General features: G+C 39.5%; 1 protein-coding gene across 3 annotated transcripts in view; it reads right to left on the bottom strand.

The window, feature by feature from the left end:
- Positions 1–15,839, bottom strand: part of Abca16 (ATP-binding cassette, sub-family A (ABC1), member 16) — a 135,246-nt gene that overhangs the window by 63,218 nt on the left and 56,189 nt on the right. For 2 of the 3 annotated variants that reach the window (NM_001278943.1, XM_006507683.2), the window contains 4 exons: positions 6,100–6,254; positions 4,306–4,461; positions 3,757–3,967; positions 1,804–1,954 (listed from right to left, as the gene is read on the bottom strand). In NM_001278943.1, the coding sequence (NP_001265872.1) occupies positions 1,804–1,954; positions 3,757–3,967; positions 4,306–4,461; positions 6,100–6,254 (673 nt within the window). The remainder of the gene's footprint in view (positions 1–1,803; positions 1,955–3,756; positions 3,968–4,305; positions 4,462–6,099; positions 6,255–15,839) is intronic. The other variant, NM_001278944.1, reaches the window with a different exon arrangement.

Here is a 15,839-nt window from a genome sequence, read left to right as displayed (position 1 = left end):
GTGGGATAAAAAATAGTCTGGAAAGAGAGAGATGAAAGTGCCAAGGGTACCCAAGGTGTGTATAAGAGGTGGAATCTTTAGTAAATGGAGTTGAGTTGGGAAGGGGATAGCTGCAAGTGCATCGCTAAAGGACTCCAGAGGTTTTGGCAATTCCAACATGAGTCGTTCAATGCAACCCAGGCATCATTTTCACAGCTTCACACAATGGCCTCTCTTGGATCCATGTAGGGAATCTCCTGTCACACACAGGTCCTCAGTGGCTTTCCTTAACCATGGAGGAAGACTTTACAATCTCTTTATTCCTATATCCTTCATGACTTTAAAGCCAGAACCACATGACCAAGCTGCCAAGTTTTGTTGTCTTACTGGAGAGAACTTAGTATTTCCTTTAACTACACTTGCATAAATTTTGATTTGTTGTTGCTTTTAAGTAACATGTAATTCCTTAGGCCTTTCAGAAGTCATAGAATTAGGTAGCTGTGGTCTCATCCTGAGGGTACCACTCCATTTAGTCCATTTTTACTTCATCTCTTCCAGCATAAAGCAAGGTTCCAACAATAAATTTTCTGGTAACATTTTTTACTCAAACTGTACATTTGTATTTCTCTTTGCCTTGCTTGCTCTTTTTCAATGTAGATCTGTACAAGAACGATAACTAATAACTACATAACAGAGTGAGGATTAGCCAATCTTGAAATCTCCTCTGCCAATGAAATTAGTCCCAAATGCTTCAACTCAGCCTTAGAAGATTCCCAGGATAAGGGCAGAAAGTAGTCACATTCCTTGCAAAAATAGCACAAGAATGTCTCTAACCCAGTTGCTATTATTGTTCCCCTTTGAAACCTTCTCAGTTGGGTTTCCCTAGTACATATTGCTCCCAGGGAGGGAGAGGAGAGAAGGAAGGAAGGGAGGGAGGGAGGGAGGGAGGGAGGGAGGGAGGGAAGGAGGGAGGGAGGGACTGGGGAGAGAGAGAGAGAGAGAGAGAGAGAGAGAGAGAGAGAGAGAGAGAGAGAGAGAATGAATATGAATATGAATGAATGTGAGAGAATGCTGTGTGGGAATGGCATGGGTTTTGAAACCTCAAGGCCCCCCACCCCCCGCAGTGATGCACCTCCTCCAAGGCCACACCTCCTAATTATTTCTAAACAATTCCACTAGCCATGGACTAACTGTTCAATACATGAGCTTATGGGGGCCAGTATTAATCAAAGATGGATATGTGTGTGTGTGTTAGTAATTTTTAAAAGTAATATTTGATAAGAAATAAATCTGGTATGTCCCTGAGGGTGAGTAATGGACACACTTAAGCATTTCTCTTAGCTAGAATGGCAATTACAATGAAATAGTTTGGTGTATCCCTTCAATAACTCATTTGGCTTGTAGTTGAGGTCAAACAGATGTGTTGCAGCTTCTCTAAGAACTGCTATTCTGTCTTCATCTTACTCTTACCATCTTAACATTTCTCTGGGTCCCATTACTAAGCATCTGTTTGTATACCAGAAACAGTGACATTCCTTACATTGGAAACTATTGCCACTAGGTTGGGAAACTTGAAAGAGAAAGTATCAGATAAATGTTGAATAAACTTGAAATTTTTAGGTAAACCTTTGTTCAGTAACAGAAATATTGAGCCATGAGCTTCCTAAGTCTACCTTGCAAATGATAGCTAAGAAACTTGGTAAAAGCTAAAAAGAAACTTGGTTTAGTACAAAACATTACTCACTAAGGTTACTAAGTCTAGAAAATGAAAACATGTTTCTGGCAACCCCCACACAAACCATCTAGAATTACTGAGATCCATACCTTGATACATACTTTTTGGGTAGGATAAATGATAATTCATTTTCTATATTATTTTCCAACACAGCACCTGGAACATGCTGCTGAATCATTGCAATGATATTATCAACATCACAATATTGTTGCTTCTCCATGACGATGTGATATCCAGCACCTGAAATAAACCATTTAGATGACCAACTGAAGAAGCTTTCTACTTCTTTTTTAATACATTTAAAACCATTTTTTGCTCTTCATGGTTCAGGTCATCTACTCCTACAAGAAAGAAGATACGGTTTGCTAAAAGACCTTTAGTAATGAAAATGTGGTAGCTGATACAAAAGCTTTCAAATGGCACTCTAAGACACTGAATAAATAATAACTACCTCTAGAATTTCAATATAATCCTTAGAGAACCATAATGAGTTAGCACATATAACCAAACATAGCTGACATAGAAAAGTGAGGCTCCTGTTACTGGGCTACTTACTTTGAAGTAGAAATCTTAATAATCATTTATTTGCTGTTGTTGTACATCATGTTATCAGACATTAATCTAAATCCCAAGGATACACAAGTAAGTATCACAAATAAAATATACTTTATCAGGATGTTTCAACCTGTAAAGTATTCATAAACTTTGAAAAATGAAATTGGTATCTAAACTGACATTAGATAATATTTAAAAGAATCTATCGGGTTGCAGGCAGCTTAAGAAATGGCTCAGCAGTTAAGAGCACTTGTTTCTCTTGCAGAGGGCCTAGGTTTGGTTCTTGGCACCCATATGATGCTTTCCAAGCACCCACATTGAGTTCCAGGAAGTCCAATGCCCTGACCTCCATTGGTACCAGGCAGGCATGTAGTGTGCATACATACATACATGCAGGCAAATATATCCTTACACAGAAAACATAATAATCTAATCAACTATATATGAGAATATGATCAAAATACAATCTATGACCTTCTCAAGGGGTTATGTTCTATAAAGTGGGATTACTCTTTTGAATCTAATCCATAAAGGACACAGCATGGTAACCAGTCATAGGAGATCAGTAATTGAATTGAGTGGACTCAAATCCTGAATAAACTTATGTCAATTAACATTTAATTATTTCTACTTAAATTTATATACTCTAATTTTAGAATCTTACTACCATGTCCTACATTTATAGTCTCTAGTGAAAATTCCTGCTATAATTTTAACTCACAATAATTCACTGTTTAAGATACCAATTTAGTCACTTATTATAGATACATATAAGTATCAAATTGCTTTATTTCACTCATATAACCTTATTTTATTTGTTTGAGTATCTGGCCTGCATATATGTCTGTGAACCACATGCATGCCAGTTTCTGTGGAGGGTTCAAGAGGGCAATGGATTCCTTGGAACTGGAATTATACATTATGAGCTGCCATGTAGGTGATGAAAATTTAACCTAGATCCTCTGCAAGAAAAGAGCAACAAGTGTTCTAAACCACTGAGCTATTTCTCCAGCCCTCACTTATTTGATTAACTTATTCTGCAGCACATTCTTATTGCTAATCACAACACTTTAGACTTATGTCATTATGACGCGGATATGACACTGGTTGGCAACACAGAAATTAAAATAAGGGATATTTCATTCCTTCTCTCAATAAACGACTGATTGCAGGAATGAATCAATCAGCTACTTCAATCAGTCAAATAACCTTCTGGATGTAGGGAGACATTACAGAGACAAAGATTGACAGCAAGGACAAAATGGGTCAGCAACTTTGTGTAAAATTGCAAAAAACCGTGATCAAAATACATATGAAAATCTCAAGGAATGAAAAAAATGTTTTAAACTTATAATAATTGAGACCAAAATTGCAGAATAGAGAAAGGTCATTAAGTTTTGGGTATATAATAAAAATATAATGAAGGTAATGTTAGAAGAGTATTATTAAAGTATTGGTATCCTAAGAAGGATCAAATGGAGTGAGACCATATATTTGTTTCAGGAAGACTGAAGAGCCACAGCAGTGCAAGGTGCCCCTGACCATGATGGCAACACGGTCACCCAGGACGTCAGCTTCATCCATGTAGTGGGTGGTCAGTAAAATGGTTCGATTGTGTTTATAATGCTGAAGGATATCCCAGGTGGCTCTTCTTGACACTGGGTCCATGCCGGATGATGGCTCATCAAGTATCACTACCTAGAAGCCAGAAGAACAGTCCTATGGTCACTGATAATTCAAACTAGGTTACTTTACTATTTGAAGGGAGAACACTTGAGCTAAGGCACAGAATGACAACTAAAGTAGATGTGAACCTAAAAAAAATAGTAACAATCCCAAACATCATTTAAACCAGCTGTGATAAAAATGCAGACGACTCCCTTCTTTCTAAGTTATCATGTCTCCTTTCATATTTGTATCAGCTTGCAGGTTTTAGAGAGCTGAGTTTTCCAGACAGCTGCAGAAACTCATACAGAGTCCCTGCTTCACCTCCCACTCTGTGCTCACAAGTTTCCCTTTCTTTGTCTTTTGAATACCTTGGAGCCCGCCATAAGTGCTAAAACGATAGAGAGTTTGCGTCTCACTCCTCCACTCGCTGAACCTGATAATGTATGGTAGTTTTCTTGCAGGTTAAAAGCTGACAGCATACGGTCAATTTCCTCACAGTTTATGTTTTGAGGTATTCCTTTTACCTGGAAAGAGAAGCAAAAATTCTTATTATGCCTCAAATTTTATTGTCAGGAAGACTCAAGGATCATTAGATATATAGATATAAGTGTACTGCAGATGTATCCCTAGAGAAATACTTTACATCTGTTTTATTTACATGAATTAAAAGTATCTTCTATCTTGTATATCTTCCCTTACAACTAAGGGACAGTTCCTAAATCAAAGAATTTCAGAGACTAGAGATATAACTTGATGGCAGAGTATGTGAACGTCCCTGGATAAAGATATCTGTAGTCCATTAAGCCCATTAACAAAGACACGGAAGAACATACACACACGTACATGCGCACATCTGTGCTGAGCTCCATATGCTGTGAAAATATATGTACTTATTTATATCCTACTGACCATGCTAATCACAGAGAACTGTGAAAAGTAGTCAGCAGCTGTCCTGAGAAGCCCAGAATATCTAGAGCACCACTGAGACAATGATACATTAACCACTTTCCTGTTTACCCTTTAGCATGAACTCCAAGTAACCTAAGGCATGCAGTGAGCTCTCTAGTCCAGACTGAGAGTAAAGAGAAACCTCCCACTTTGATTTGAATGGAAAAGGAAACCCGACAGCTGAGGACCACATGTTTTTCTCCTTCTTTTGTATACCAGCCATGGAATTCACCTGGTGGGGACAGTGGCAGGAATAAATAAGAAGTCTGCAGGAGCCAAACTCTGAGGGAGGAACAAATTTTCCCATAGCTCTGTGGCTCCATAGGGAAGGCTCACAGCCTACTCTTTGTCTTTCTGCAGGTTGGATATAACACAGCCATGGAAGGTGATAATTTCTGGCTGAACAAATGACAAAAGCATCTGGGAAAGCGGGAAGTACAGAGAGGGAGGAGAAGCAGGAAAATGATGTACAGGATGTTCTCAAGGCTGTGGCTACATTATAGTTGCATATTAGATCTAATCCTAACAGATGAAATAGCAAACACTAAGAACCACGATTGAACCACTTCCCAGCGTAAGATGGACCAACAGATACTATATACAGAGTAGATAATGACGCAATAGTAAAAGAGCTCTGAATATTGACATAATTGTAGTTATTAAAATAAACAAACAAAACAAAACAAAAAACTCTCGCTGAACCTGAACCTTGGCAGCCCCAGACCTTTGGTAAACTACACTGTCAGGAGATCTTGGATCAAGTACTGCAGAACAAAATGGTGAAGTTTAAAGTTTTTTCTCTTCTTTTTCAATTTTTTATTAGATATTTTCCTCATTTACATTTCAAATGCTATCCCGAAAGTCCTCTGTACACTCCCCCCACCCTACTCCCCTACCCATCCACTCCCACTTCTTGGCCCTGGCGTTACCCTCTACTGGGGCATATAAAGTTTGCAAGACCAAGGGGCCTCTCTTCCCATTGATGGCCAACTAGGCCATCTTCTGCTACATATGCAGCTAGAGACACAAGCTCTGGGGGTACTGGTTAGTTCATATTGTTGTTCCACCTATAGGGTTGTAGACCCCTTCAGCTCTAAAGTTTTTTCATAATAGTAAAATAAATTTAATTTAAAAAGTTAAAATTAATAGATCTGCATGTCAAAAAGGAAAGTCTATTTTACTAAGTAATTTTATAAGATATACTTCTGACTCACCATACAGTAGAAAAAAAGGTGTTCTGATAATGTCAAATCGTCAAACAATAGGTCGTGTTGTGGGCAGAAACCCAAGTCTTTTCTAACTTCAATCATGTTATCTGAAATGTTATATCCATTAATATAGGCCTCTCCTCTGGTAGCAGCAAAACGACCTAGAATTACATAGAATAAACTAAATTTTCATGTAATATAAACAATGCACTTGAAAGCTCCTATTAGATTCTGAGTATTAAGGGAACTGGTACTGCTGTCTACAGAGAAATAAAGAAAAGCACCCAGAAATTGCCTTTAGGGTGATAGAATTCGTCCTTTTTCTTTATTTATGAATTTATTATTAAAACATTCAGGCTAGTTGCCATAGTGTAATACATCATTGTAATCAGATAGTTACTGCATTTGTAAAATACTAGGTCTAAGTGTTACAGCACTGAGGAAAGTTTCCCCAGGGCACATGTTACAGCTCTGAAGGGAAAGGGTTCCGAGACAGAAGTGTTGCAGCTCTGAAGGGAAAGGTATCCTAATTGTTGGGAACCAAGGAATGTCAGCACACAGCACAAAGTTACACAGCACAACAAACCTCATTCCAGATTATTTACTGAGAAGACCCAAGAGGGTGGCTGCCTATATTTGGGGCAAGAAACAGTATAGAACTAAACAGAAGACAGCCTTTATATAGGGTTTCTTTGAGGGACAGAACTTTCCAGGGTGGCTTGAGATTGGTGGGATTCTGTGGTCTAATCTTGGGCTTTTTTTTTTTTTTTTTTTTTTTTTTTAATAGGGTTGAACTTGGCTGCCTCAAAGTGGTTGGCCTGGCCATTAGAGTAGTCTGGCAGCAGTGTCTGGCCATTCATGCCCCTAATGTTTACATTTCCCCCTTTCTGTTTACTATTGATAAACAATCAGGGATTAGGAAATGAGGGTGACATCATTAGACAACTTTCTGCTAAATGGGGCTGTTAAAAGTCCTTGGTGCAAGATTGACTTTCACTCTCAGGAGTTACAGGTCTCTGGTTCCATAGATAGAGGCTGGTAGTGTTGTAATAACAACTGAAAGTCTGGTTAGAAGTCTTTTGGATCTGTTGTAGAAGGAATCTAGACAAGAAGTTTATAGGCAGGGTGTGACTAGTAGGAATAAGGAAAGGAGGAGAAGGAGGGTGGTTAAGAAGGGTAGTATCCAATTTCATATTGGTCTGACAATGATCCTCTGGCCAGCGGCATTGAGCTATTCTGTATATTTTTGGAGGTCCATTTGGAGTTGTTGGATCTTGTCTTTTACACACAATTGGTTAATGTAGAAGCAACATTCTTCCCCCAAAGAATAGACAAAAAGTACTTCTCTCTGCTGTTAGTTAATCTAATCCTTGCCAATTTTACAGACCTATGGTGGCCAGTGATTCTATTTGGCCCTGTAAGGTAAGGATAGTTTGATTCATCCATTCGAGATCTTGGATGAACTTAGATAGAAACTAATTGTAAAGAGCTAGGGAAGAAATCAGCTGGTTTGTTTGTGCATTGGCCAAAGTTGCCATTATTGAGAATCGAGCAAGCCAATTTTGGCCATTTAGTTATACTGAGGCCAAACTGTTTGTAGCAACAAAATGAGGCTTTAATAAATCTGAGTCCATGGGGAAGGAGAGAAAGGGTCTCAAAATTCTGTAGGAGGAGGTTTCTATAAGCTTCAAGTGGGAGCAGAGAGACAAGAGAGAAACCCAAGAGGACATAGAGAAGCTGTGAGCCTTCTAGGATGGAGCTGAGAGACATGAGTGTCAAGGTTGCAGGGGCCCAGGAGAGCTGAAGAGAGCTGTGGGACTGAGCAGAAGTTCCTAGGGCATGGTTCTCACAGAGAAAGTTGGTCTGGTGCTGCTTTTACAAGAAAGAGGAATAAATGTCTTAATAACTAGAGAGTTGTCCATATAGTGGGGCCCTGGAGGGCATAGCAGGCCCCAGGAGCCAGAGAGAATACACATATCAAGTAAGCAAGGAGAGATAGATTGTTACAGCAGGTGGAGGGGAAAAGTGGCTGAAGAGGCAGACTTTAAAAGTTTGAACCAAATATAGTGGGTGGCAGAAGCCAGCAGAAACAACAATCCACATGTACCTCAAAAGGGTCAAATCAGCAACTTGAGTCAGTTTAAAATGTTGAGACACAGGCATGGGTGAAAGTTAAGTGTGACATCATCTACCAATGCCACCTGAAGAGGGAGAACTTGGGAAGGGAGTAGACCATGTATGTGAGGAGCTGGAATACTTGGTATAAAGAAAAGACAGCAGTGGGTGACCTGAAGGTTAATTTTTTTTGTGTGTGTATAAGAGGTTGGCTATAGCCAGAGCATGCAGGCAAGCTGCTCATCTTTGGATAGTATGGTCTAATTTTTTTATAAGTATGCAATGAGTGCAAAGGAAAGTCTCAGTGACCCAGGGTCCAAGGGCACATCCTTCCTTTTCTGTGGCATAGAAGGAAAAGGGGTGAGTTAGTCTGGAAGATGTAGTGCTAGGGTCTGGGCAACAGCCCACTGAAGCTTATGAAAGTGCTTGGCAATAGGCGTGAGGAGGGGTTCATGTGAAGGGCCAAGGTCCCCCTCATATATGAGGTGGGCAGAAAGAGAGAACGAGGGGATACAAGAATGCAAGAAATCAGCCATCCCTAAGATGGATAGAATTTTGTTGATGGTATTGGGTACTGTGAGTGAAGAAATTAAGTGTTTTCTATCAAGGTTAATAACCTTGTAAGTTGGAATAATATCTAGTTTCAGATAAACGATCTAAGGGTTGGATACCTGGATCTTAAGAGGGTGAGACCTTATATCCCCAGCCAGATTGGTAAACTTGTAGCAATGGACTACAAGGTAGAAGATAATGTACATATTGTTTAAGTTTAGATTTAGGGAGACAAAGAATAAGTCAGAGGCCAAGCCTGGCCAATAGATGCAGGCTGTCCTAGAATCCCTGGGGTAGGGCAGTCCATGAGAGTTGGGTAGAAGGATGAGTGTCTGGGTTAGTCCAAGTAAAGGCAAAGATATTTTTTTGCCTGGGGGTCGAGAGAAATAGAAAAGAAGGCACCCTTTAGGTCTAGGACAGAGAAATGAGAGGTCTTGATAAGAGGCTTACGTTCCCTAGGCTTTGGAGAGAGTGGGTATTGAGCTTGGGTGATGTATTGTTAAGGTTTAACAATTGGATGTCAGGAAGGGATCAATGTTTGGCTATATAGAGGTTTTGGGTATCCCATACTAGGGAATCTACCTAGGAAGCTGCTAAGGGCAAAGGTGTATCAGATTGTGTGGTTTGGAGAAGGATGGGAATGTCTCAAGAGCCTGGGGTTAAGCAGATGTGGGTGGTGGTGGTGGTGGTGGTGGTGGGGGGGTAGAAAGAAAAGCTCCTACTTTAGCCAGGAGGTCCTTTCCTAGCAAGGGGAAAGGACAGGCTGGCACCACCTGGAAGGAGTAGATAAGGGGGAATACCTCTATAATTAAAAGTGGTAGGGTTTAGTGAGGCTGTTCCCTACTCTGTCAACAGAGGAACGAGAAGGAGATGTGGGTCCCCACAACTCCATCAGGACCAAAAAAGTAGCCCTAGTATCCAGAATGAATATGGATGGCTGTGATACTGTGTCCACTACCCAAGGCTTTCTGTTGGAGATGACAGTGGTTGGGCCAAGAGAGCCTGGGCCACCATAGTCATTAATGGCCAGACCTAGGAGGTTAGCTGGATGGTGCCACGAAGGAGATGCAGTCAGTCAGCTGCCCAGTGTCCCTCTTGGTGGCACCATGGGCAAGGCTGAAATGGTTTGCAAGAGTTTGAACCTGGGCCCAGTGACCCTCCTGACTGTATTTGAAGCAGGAATATGAAGGTTCATGGGCTTTGGGAGTCTGGGCACCAATTACAGCTGGCCTTAGTCAGCATCAAGTATTTTTGTTTGGGGGCTTTTTTTTTTTTTTTTTTTTTTTTTAATCTCTTCCATGGTACACTTTAAAAGCTACTGCTAAGACTTCTACTTGTGGACTCAGAGGTCCCCTTTTAGGCATTTAAATTTGTCAATGCCAAGAAAACTCTGGGATGAAGCCTACTTGATGATGAATGATGGCTTTGATGTGTTCTTGGATTTGGTTTTTGAGAATTTTATTGAGTATTTTGCATCGATATTCATAAGGGAAATTAGTCTGAAGTTCTCTTTCTTTGTTGGGTCTTTATGTGGTTTAGGTATCAGAGTAATTGTGGCTTCAGAGAATGAATTGGGTAGAGTACCTTCTGTTTCTATTTTCTGGAATAGTTTGAGGAGAGTTGGAATTAGGTCTTCTTTGAAGGTCTGATAGAACTCTGCACTAAATCTATCTGGTCCTGGGCTTCTTTTTGGTTGGGAGACTATTGATGACTGCTTCTATTTCTTTAGAGGATGTGGGACTGTTTAGATCGTTATTCTGATCTTGATTTAACTTTGGTACCTGATATCTGTCTAGAAAATTGTCCACTTCGTCCAGGTTTTCCAGTTTTATTGAGTATAGCCTTTTGTAGTAGGATCTGATGATGTTTTGGATTTCCTCAGGTTCTGTAGTTATGTCTCCCTTTTCATTTCTGATTTTGTTACTTAGTATACTGTCCCTGTGCCCTCTAGTTAGTCTGGCTATGGGTTTATCTATCTTGTTGATTTTCTAAAAAACATCTGGTTTGGTTGATTCTTTGAATAGTTCTTTTTGTTTCTACTTGGTTGATTTCAGCCCCGAGTTTGATTATTTCCTGCCATCTACTCCTCTTGGGTGAATTTGCTTCCTTTTGTTCTAGAGCTTTTAGGTGTGCTGTCAAGCTGTTAGTGTATGCTCTCTCCAATTCCTTTTTGGTGCCACTTAGAGCTATGAGTTTTCCTCTTAGGACTGTTTTCATTGTGTCCCATAAGTTTGGGTATGTTGCGGCTTCATTTTCATTAAACTCTAAAAAGTCTTTAATTTCTTTCTTTATTTCTTCCTTGACCAAGTTATCATTGAGTAGAGTGTTGTTCAGCTTCCACATGAATGTAGGCTTTCTATTATTTATGTAGTTACTGAAGATCAGCCTTAGTCCCATTTATGAGAAAAGTCTTGGTAAGATCAGGAATTCAAGGCCCATACCTAAACAAAATAAAAGCAATATACAGCAAACCAGTAGCCAACATCAAACTAAATCAAGAGAAACTTGAAGCAATCCCACTAGAATCAGGGACTAAACAAGGCTGCCCACTTTCTCCCTACCTATTCAATATAGTACTTGAAGTCCTAGCTAGAGCAATTAGACAACAAAAGGAGATCAAATGGATACAAATTGGAAAGAAAGAAGTCAAAATATCACTATTTGCAGATGATATGATAGTATATATAACTGACCCTAAAAATCCCACCAGAGAACTCCTAAACCTGATAAACAGCTTCAGTGAAGTAGCTGGATATAAAATTAACTCAAACAAATCAGTGGCCTTTCTCTACGCAAAGGATAAGCAGGCTGAGAAATAAACTAGGGAAACAACACCCTTCACAATAGTCACAAATAATATAAGATACCTTGGTGTGACTCTAACTAAGGAAGTGAAAGATCTATATGAGAAGAACTTCAAGTCTCTGAAGAAAGAAATTGAAGAAGATCTCAGAAGATGGAAAGATCTCCCATGCTCTTTGGCATTGTAGTAAAAATGTCTATCTTGCCAAAAGCAATCTACAGATTCAATGCAATCCCCATCAAAATTCCAACTCAATTCTTCACTGAGTTAGAAAGGGCAATTTGCAAATTCATCTGGAATAACAAAAAACCAAGGATAGGAAAAACTATTCTCAACAGTAAATGAACCTCCATATAAAATATTCCAAATAAAGGAATCACCATGTCTGACCTCAAGCTGTACTACAGAGCAATTGTGATAAAAACTGCATGGTACTGGTACAGTGACAGACAGGTAGATCAATGGAATAGAATAGAAGACCCAGAAATGAACCCACACATGAATGGTCACTTGATCTTTGACAAAGGAACTAAAATCACCCAGTGGAAAAAAAAGACAGCATTTTCAACAAATGGTGCTGGCACAACTGGCAGTTATCATGTAGAAGAATGAGAATTGATCCGTTCTTATCTCCTTGTACAAACTCAAGTCTAAGTGGATCAAGGAACTCCACATAAAACTAGAGACACTAAAAGTTATAGAGGAGAAAGTGGGGGAAAGCCTTAAAGATATGGGCACAGGGGAAAAAATCCTGAACAGAACAGCAATGGCTTGTGCTCTAAGATCGAGAATCGACAAATGGGACCTCATAAAACTGCAAAGCTTCTGTAAGGTAAAAGACACCATCAATAAGACAAAAAGGCCACCAACAGATTGGGAAAGGATCTTTACCAATCCTAAATCAGATAGGGGACTAATATCCAATATATAAAAAGAACTCAAGAAGGTGGACTCCAGAAAATCAAACAACGTTATTAAAAAATGGGGTACTGAGCTAAACAAAGAATTCTCAACTGAGGAATACAGAATGACTGAGAAGTACCTGAAAAAAAAAAGTTCAACATCCTTAATCATCAGGGAAGTGCAAATCAAAACTGAGATTCCACCTCACACCAGTCAGAATGGCTAAGATAAAAAATTCAGGTGACAGCAGATGCTGTCGAGGATGTGGAGAAAGAGAACACTCCTCCATTGCTGGTGGGATTGCAAGCTGGTACAACCAGTCTGGAAATCAGTCTGGGAGTTCCTCAGAAAATTGAACATAGTACTACCAGAAGATCCAGCAATACTTTTCCTGGGCATATACCCAGAAGATGTGTAAGAGGGACACATGCTTCACTATGTTCATAGTAGCCTTATTTATAATAGCCAGAAGCTGGAAAGAACCCAGATGTCCCTCAACAGAAGAATGGATACAGAAAATGTGGTACATTTACACAAAGGAGTACTACTCAGCTATTAAAAACAATGAATTTATGAAATTCTTAGTCAAATGGATGCATCTGGAGGATATTATCCTGAGTGAGGTAACCCAATCACAAAAGAAGACACATGATATGCACTCACTGGTAAGTGGATATTAGCCCAGAAATTTAGAATACCCAAGATACAATTTGCAAAACACATGAAACTCAAGAAGAAGGAAGACCAAAGTTTGTATACTTTGTTCCTTCTCAGAATGGGGAACAAAATACCCATGGATGGAGTTACAGAGACAAAGTTTGGAGCAGAACCTGAAGGAATGACCATCCAGAGACTGCCCCACTTGGGGTTCCACCCCATAAACAACCACCAAACCCAGACACTAGGCAGATGCCAACAAGAGCCTGCTGACAGGAGCCTGATATAGCTGTCTACTTCGAGGCTCTGCCAGTGCCTGGCAAATACAGAAATGGATGCTCACAGTCATCCATTGGATGGATCACAAGGTCCCCAATGAAGGAGCTAGAGAAAGTATCCAGGAAGCTGAAGGGGACTGAAGCCCCATAGAAGGAACGTCAATATGAACTAACCAGTACCCTCAGAGCTCCTTGGAACTATACCACCAATCAAAGAAAACACATGGTGGAACTTGTGGCTCTAGCTATATTTGTAGCAGTGGATGGCCTAGTGGGTCATCAATGGGAGGAGAGGCCCTTGGTCTTGTGAAGGCTCTATGCCCCAGTATATCGGAATGCCAGGACCAGGAATGGGAGTGGGTGGGTTGGGGAGGAGGGGAGGGGGGAGGGGATAGGGGATTTTCAGAGGGGAAAGTAGGAAAAGATATAACATTTGAAATGTAAATAAAGAAAATATCTAAAAAAATTTAATAAAAAGAAAACAAAGTTACTTTCTAGTTTATTTTCATTATTACATAAAGGATTCCAGCATTTTCTGTAATGTTAAATATTATAGTAATGATTTTTTTCAGCCTCTATTTTCTGCTGTCTAAATTTCTCTATTATTTTTAAAGGGCAGTTTTGTTAGTCATAAAAATTTGGTTAAAAATCTATGTCTTCCTCTACTTTAAAAATGTCATTGTGCTACCAGCTATATTCCATTGTTTATGATGAAAAAAATCTCTGTCAATCATATTCTCCAAACTGCTTCTATGAAGTTTTCAGGTGTGGAATTATTCTAAAATTTTCTTTTTGTAATTGGTTTACTTAGTAATATCAGATTTCATCTATGTTTATAGCATGAGACAGGATTTCCTTCTGGTTTAAGTCTTAGTACTTTATTATATGAATATGAATATACTACATTTTTCTTACCAGTTATCTGTTAACAGAAATCTGGGTTACTTCTGTGTCTTGGGCAAATACTGTCAGAAACTTGAGTGTGAAAATATCTCTTAAGACTCTGTTCTCAATATTCCTGGACATGTATCCAAAAAAGAATTATATTATAATTGTAGGTTTTAGCTATATTGATGTACATTTGATAAAGTATCACATGCAGTTAAAGTATGCATGCTGGTGGACTTTGAAATATGCATGTAATATGTTATGCTAAACACACCATATCCATACCTCCATTATTTGCTTCTGGGGCGTAACACCTAACATGAAGTTGAACCTTTTAACACAGTTTAGACTCTTTTATATAGTATTGTTCATTGTAGGTCATACACTACACAGAAAATGATTGCTTAACACAAAGTGGAAAAGAGATTAGTTCTTTGGAGAATACAGAAAGACTTGGGAATAAGTCTTGCTCTAGTTTTTCTGTCTCCACGGGAGGAAAAGCATTTGTTCTGTGCATTTTCCCACCTTGCAGGGCAGGGTCAGCTGTAGGAGGGTGTCTGCCTCCTCTTCTACTCTTAGCTATCCTCGTTTCTGGGCTTCATTGTTCCCTTAGCACTCAGCGAAAGTGAAATAGAAATCAGTCCTTCAGCTGGAACTTTCAGAGATTTGGAATAAGACTCTATTTGCCTTCTTTTTCTGCTCTCTCATTATGTCAGAAAACTGAAGGCTCTAGGAAAATACCTTCCCTCTATCTTTTTTCCCTGATGTTCGGGCGTCCAAGTTCTAGTATTGATTCAGCATCTGGGAAGAGATGAAGTATAAATCCAGCCCTTGGAGAGCAATCTTGAGTCTACGAGTCTAGGTAGAAGGTGTACTCTCTCCCTTCTCCTCCCTGAGAGAAAACTAATGAAAGCTATCCTCTAGGCTATAAGTTAAACTATCTTGAAAGACAGTTTTACAGTAACACAGCACATCTGCATTTCCTCTGGATTGGTACAACCTTTTTTTTTTTTTTTTAATATATAGTTTTGTTGTTCAGAGTGACTTTTCTTAACTGAATTCTGAATTTTTTCTAAGAGTACTTTGGTTCAAATAGTACGGTGTGATGGTTTGAATAGATTTGGCCCCCATAGACTCATGTGTGAATGCTTGGCCCATAAGGAGTGGCACTACTAGGGAGTGTGGCTTTATTGGAGTAATTATGGCCTTATTGGAGAAAGTGTGTCCCTGTAGAAGCAGGCTTTGAGGCCTTATATTCAGTCAAGTTATACCCAGTGTCACACAGTCTCCTACTGCTGCCTTTGGATCAAGATATAGAACTCTCAGCTCCTTCTCCAGCACCACATCTGTTGTGCTCTGCCATGGTAATAGACTGAATCTCTGAAACTGTTAAGCCAGCCCCCATTATATATTTTTCTTTATAAGAGTTGCCTTCGTCATGTTGTCTTTTCACAGCAATGGAAACCTTAACCTAGACACATGACTATTCTGTTGTGTCTGTAGAAATCAGCGGTCAGGCCCCAAGAGTAAGACTCACTGTTTTCAGTCTC

Source organism: Mus musculus, chromosome 7, assembly GCF_000001635.26.
Source record: "Mus musculus strain C57BL/6J chromosome 7, GRCm38.p6 C57BL/6J".
In the NCBI taxonomy this organism is placed as follows: Eukaryota; Metazoa; Chordata; class Mammalia; order Rodentia; family Muridae; genus Mus; species Mus musculus.
Note: the sequence above shows the minus strand (reverse complement) of the source record. Positions and strands in the feature narration are given on the sequence as shown.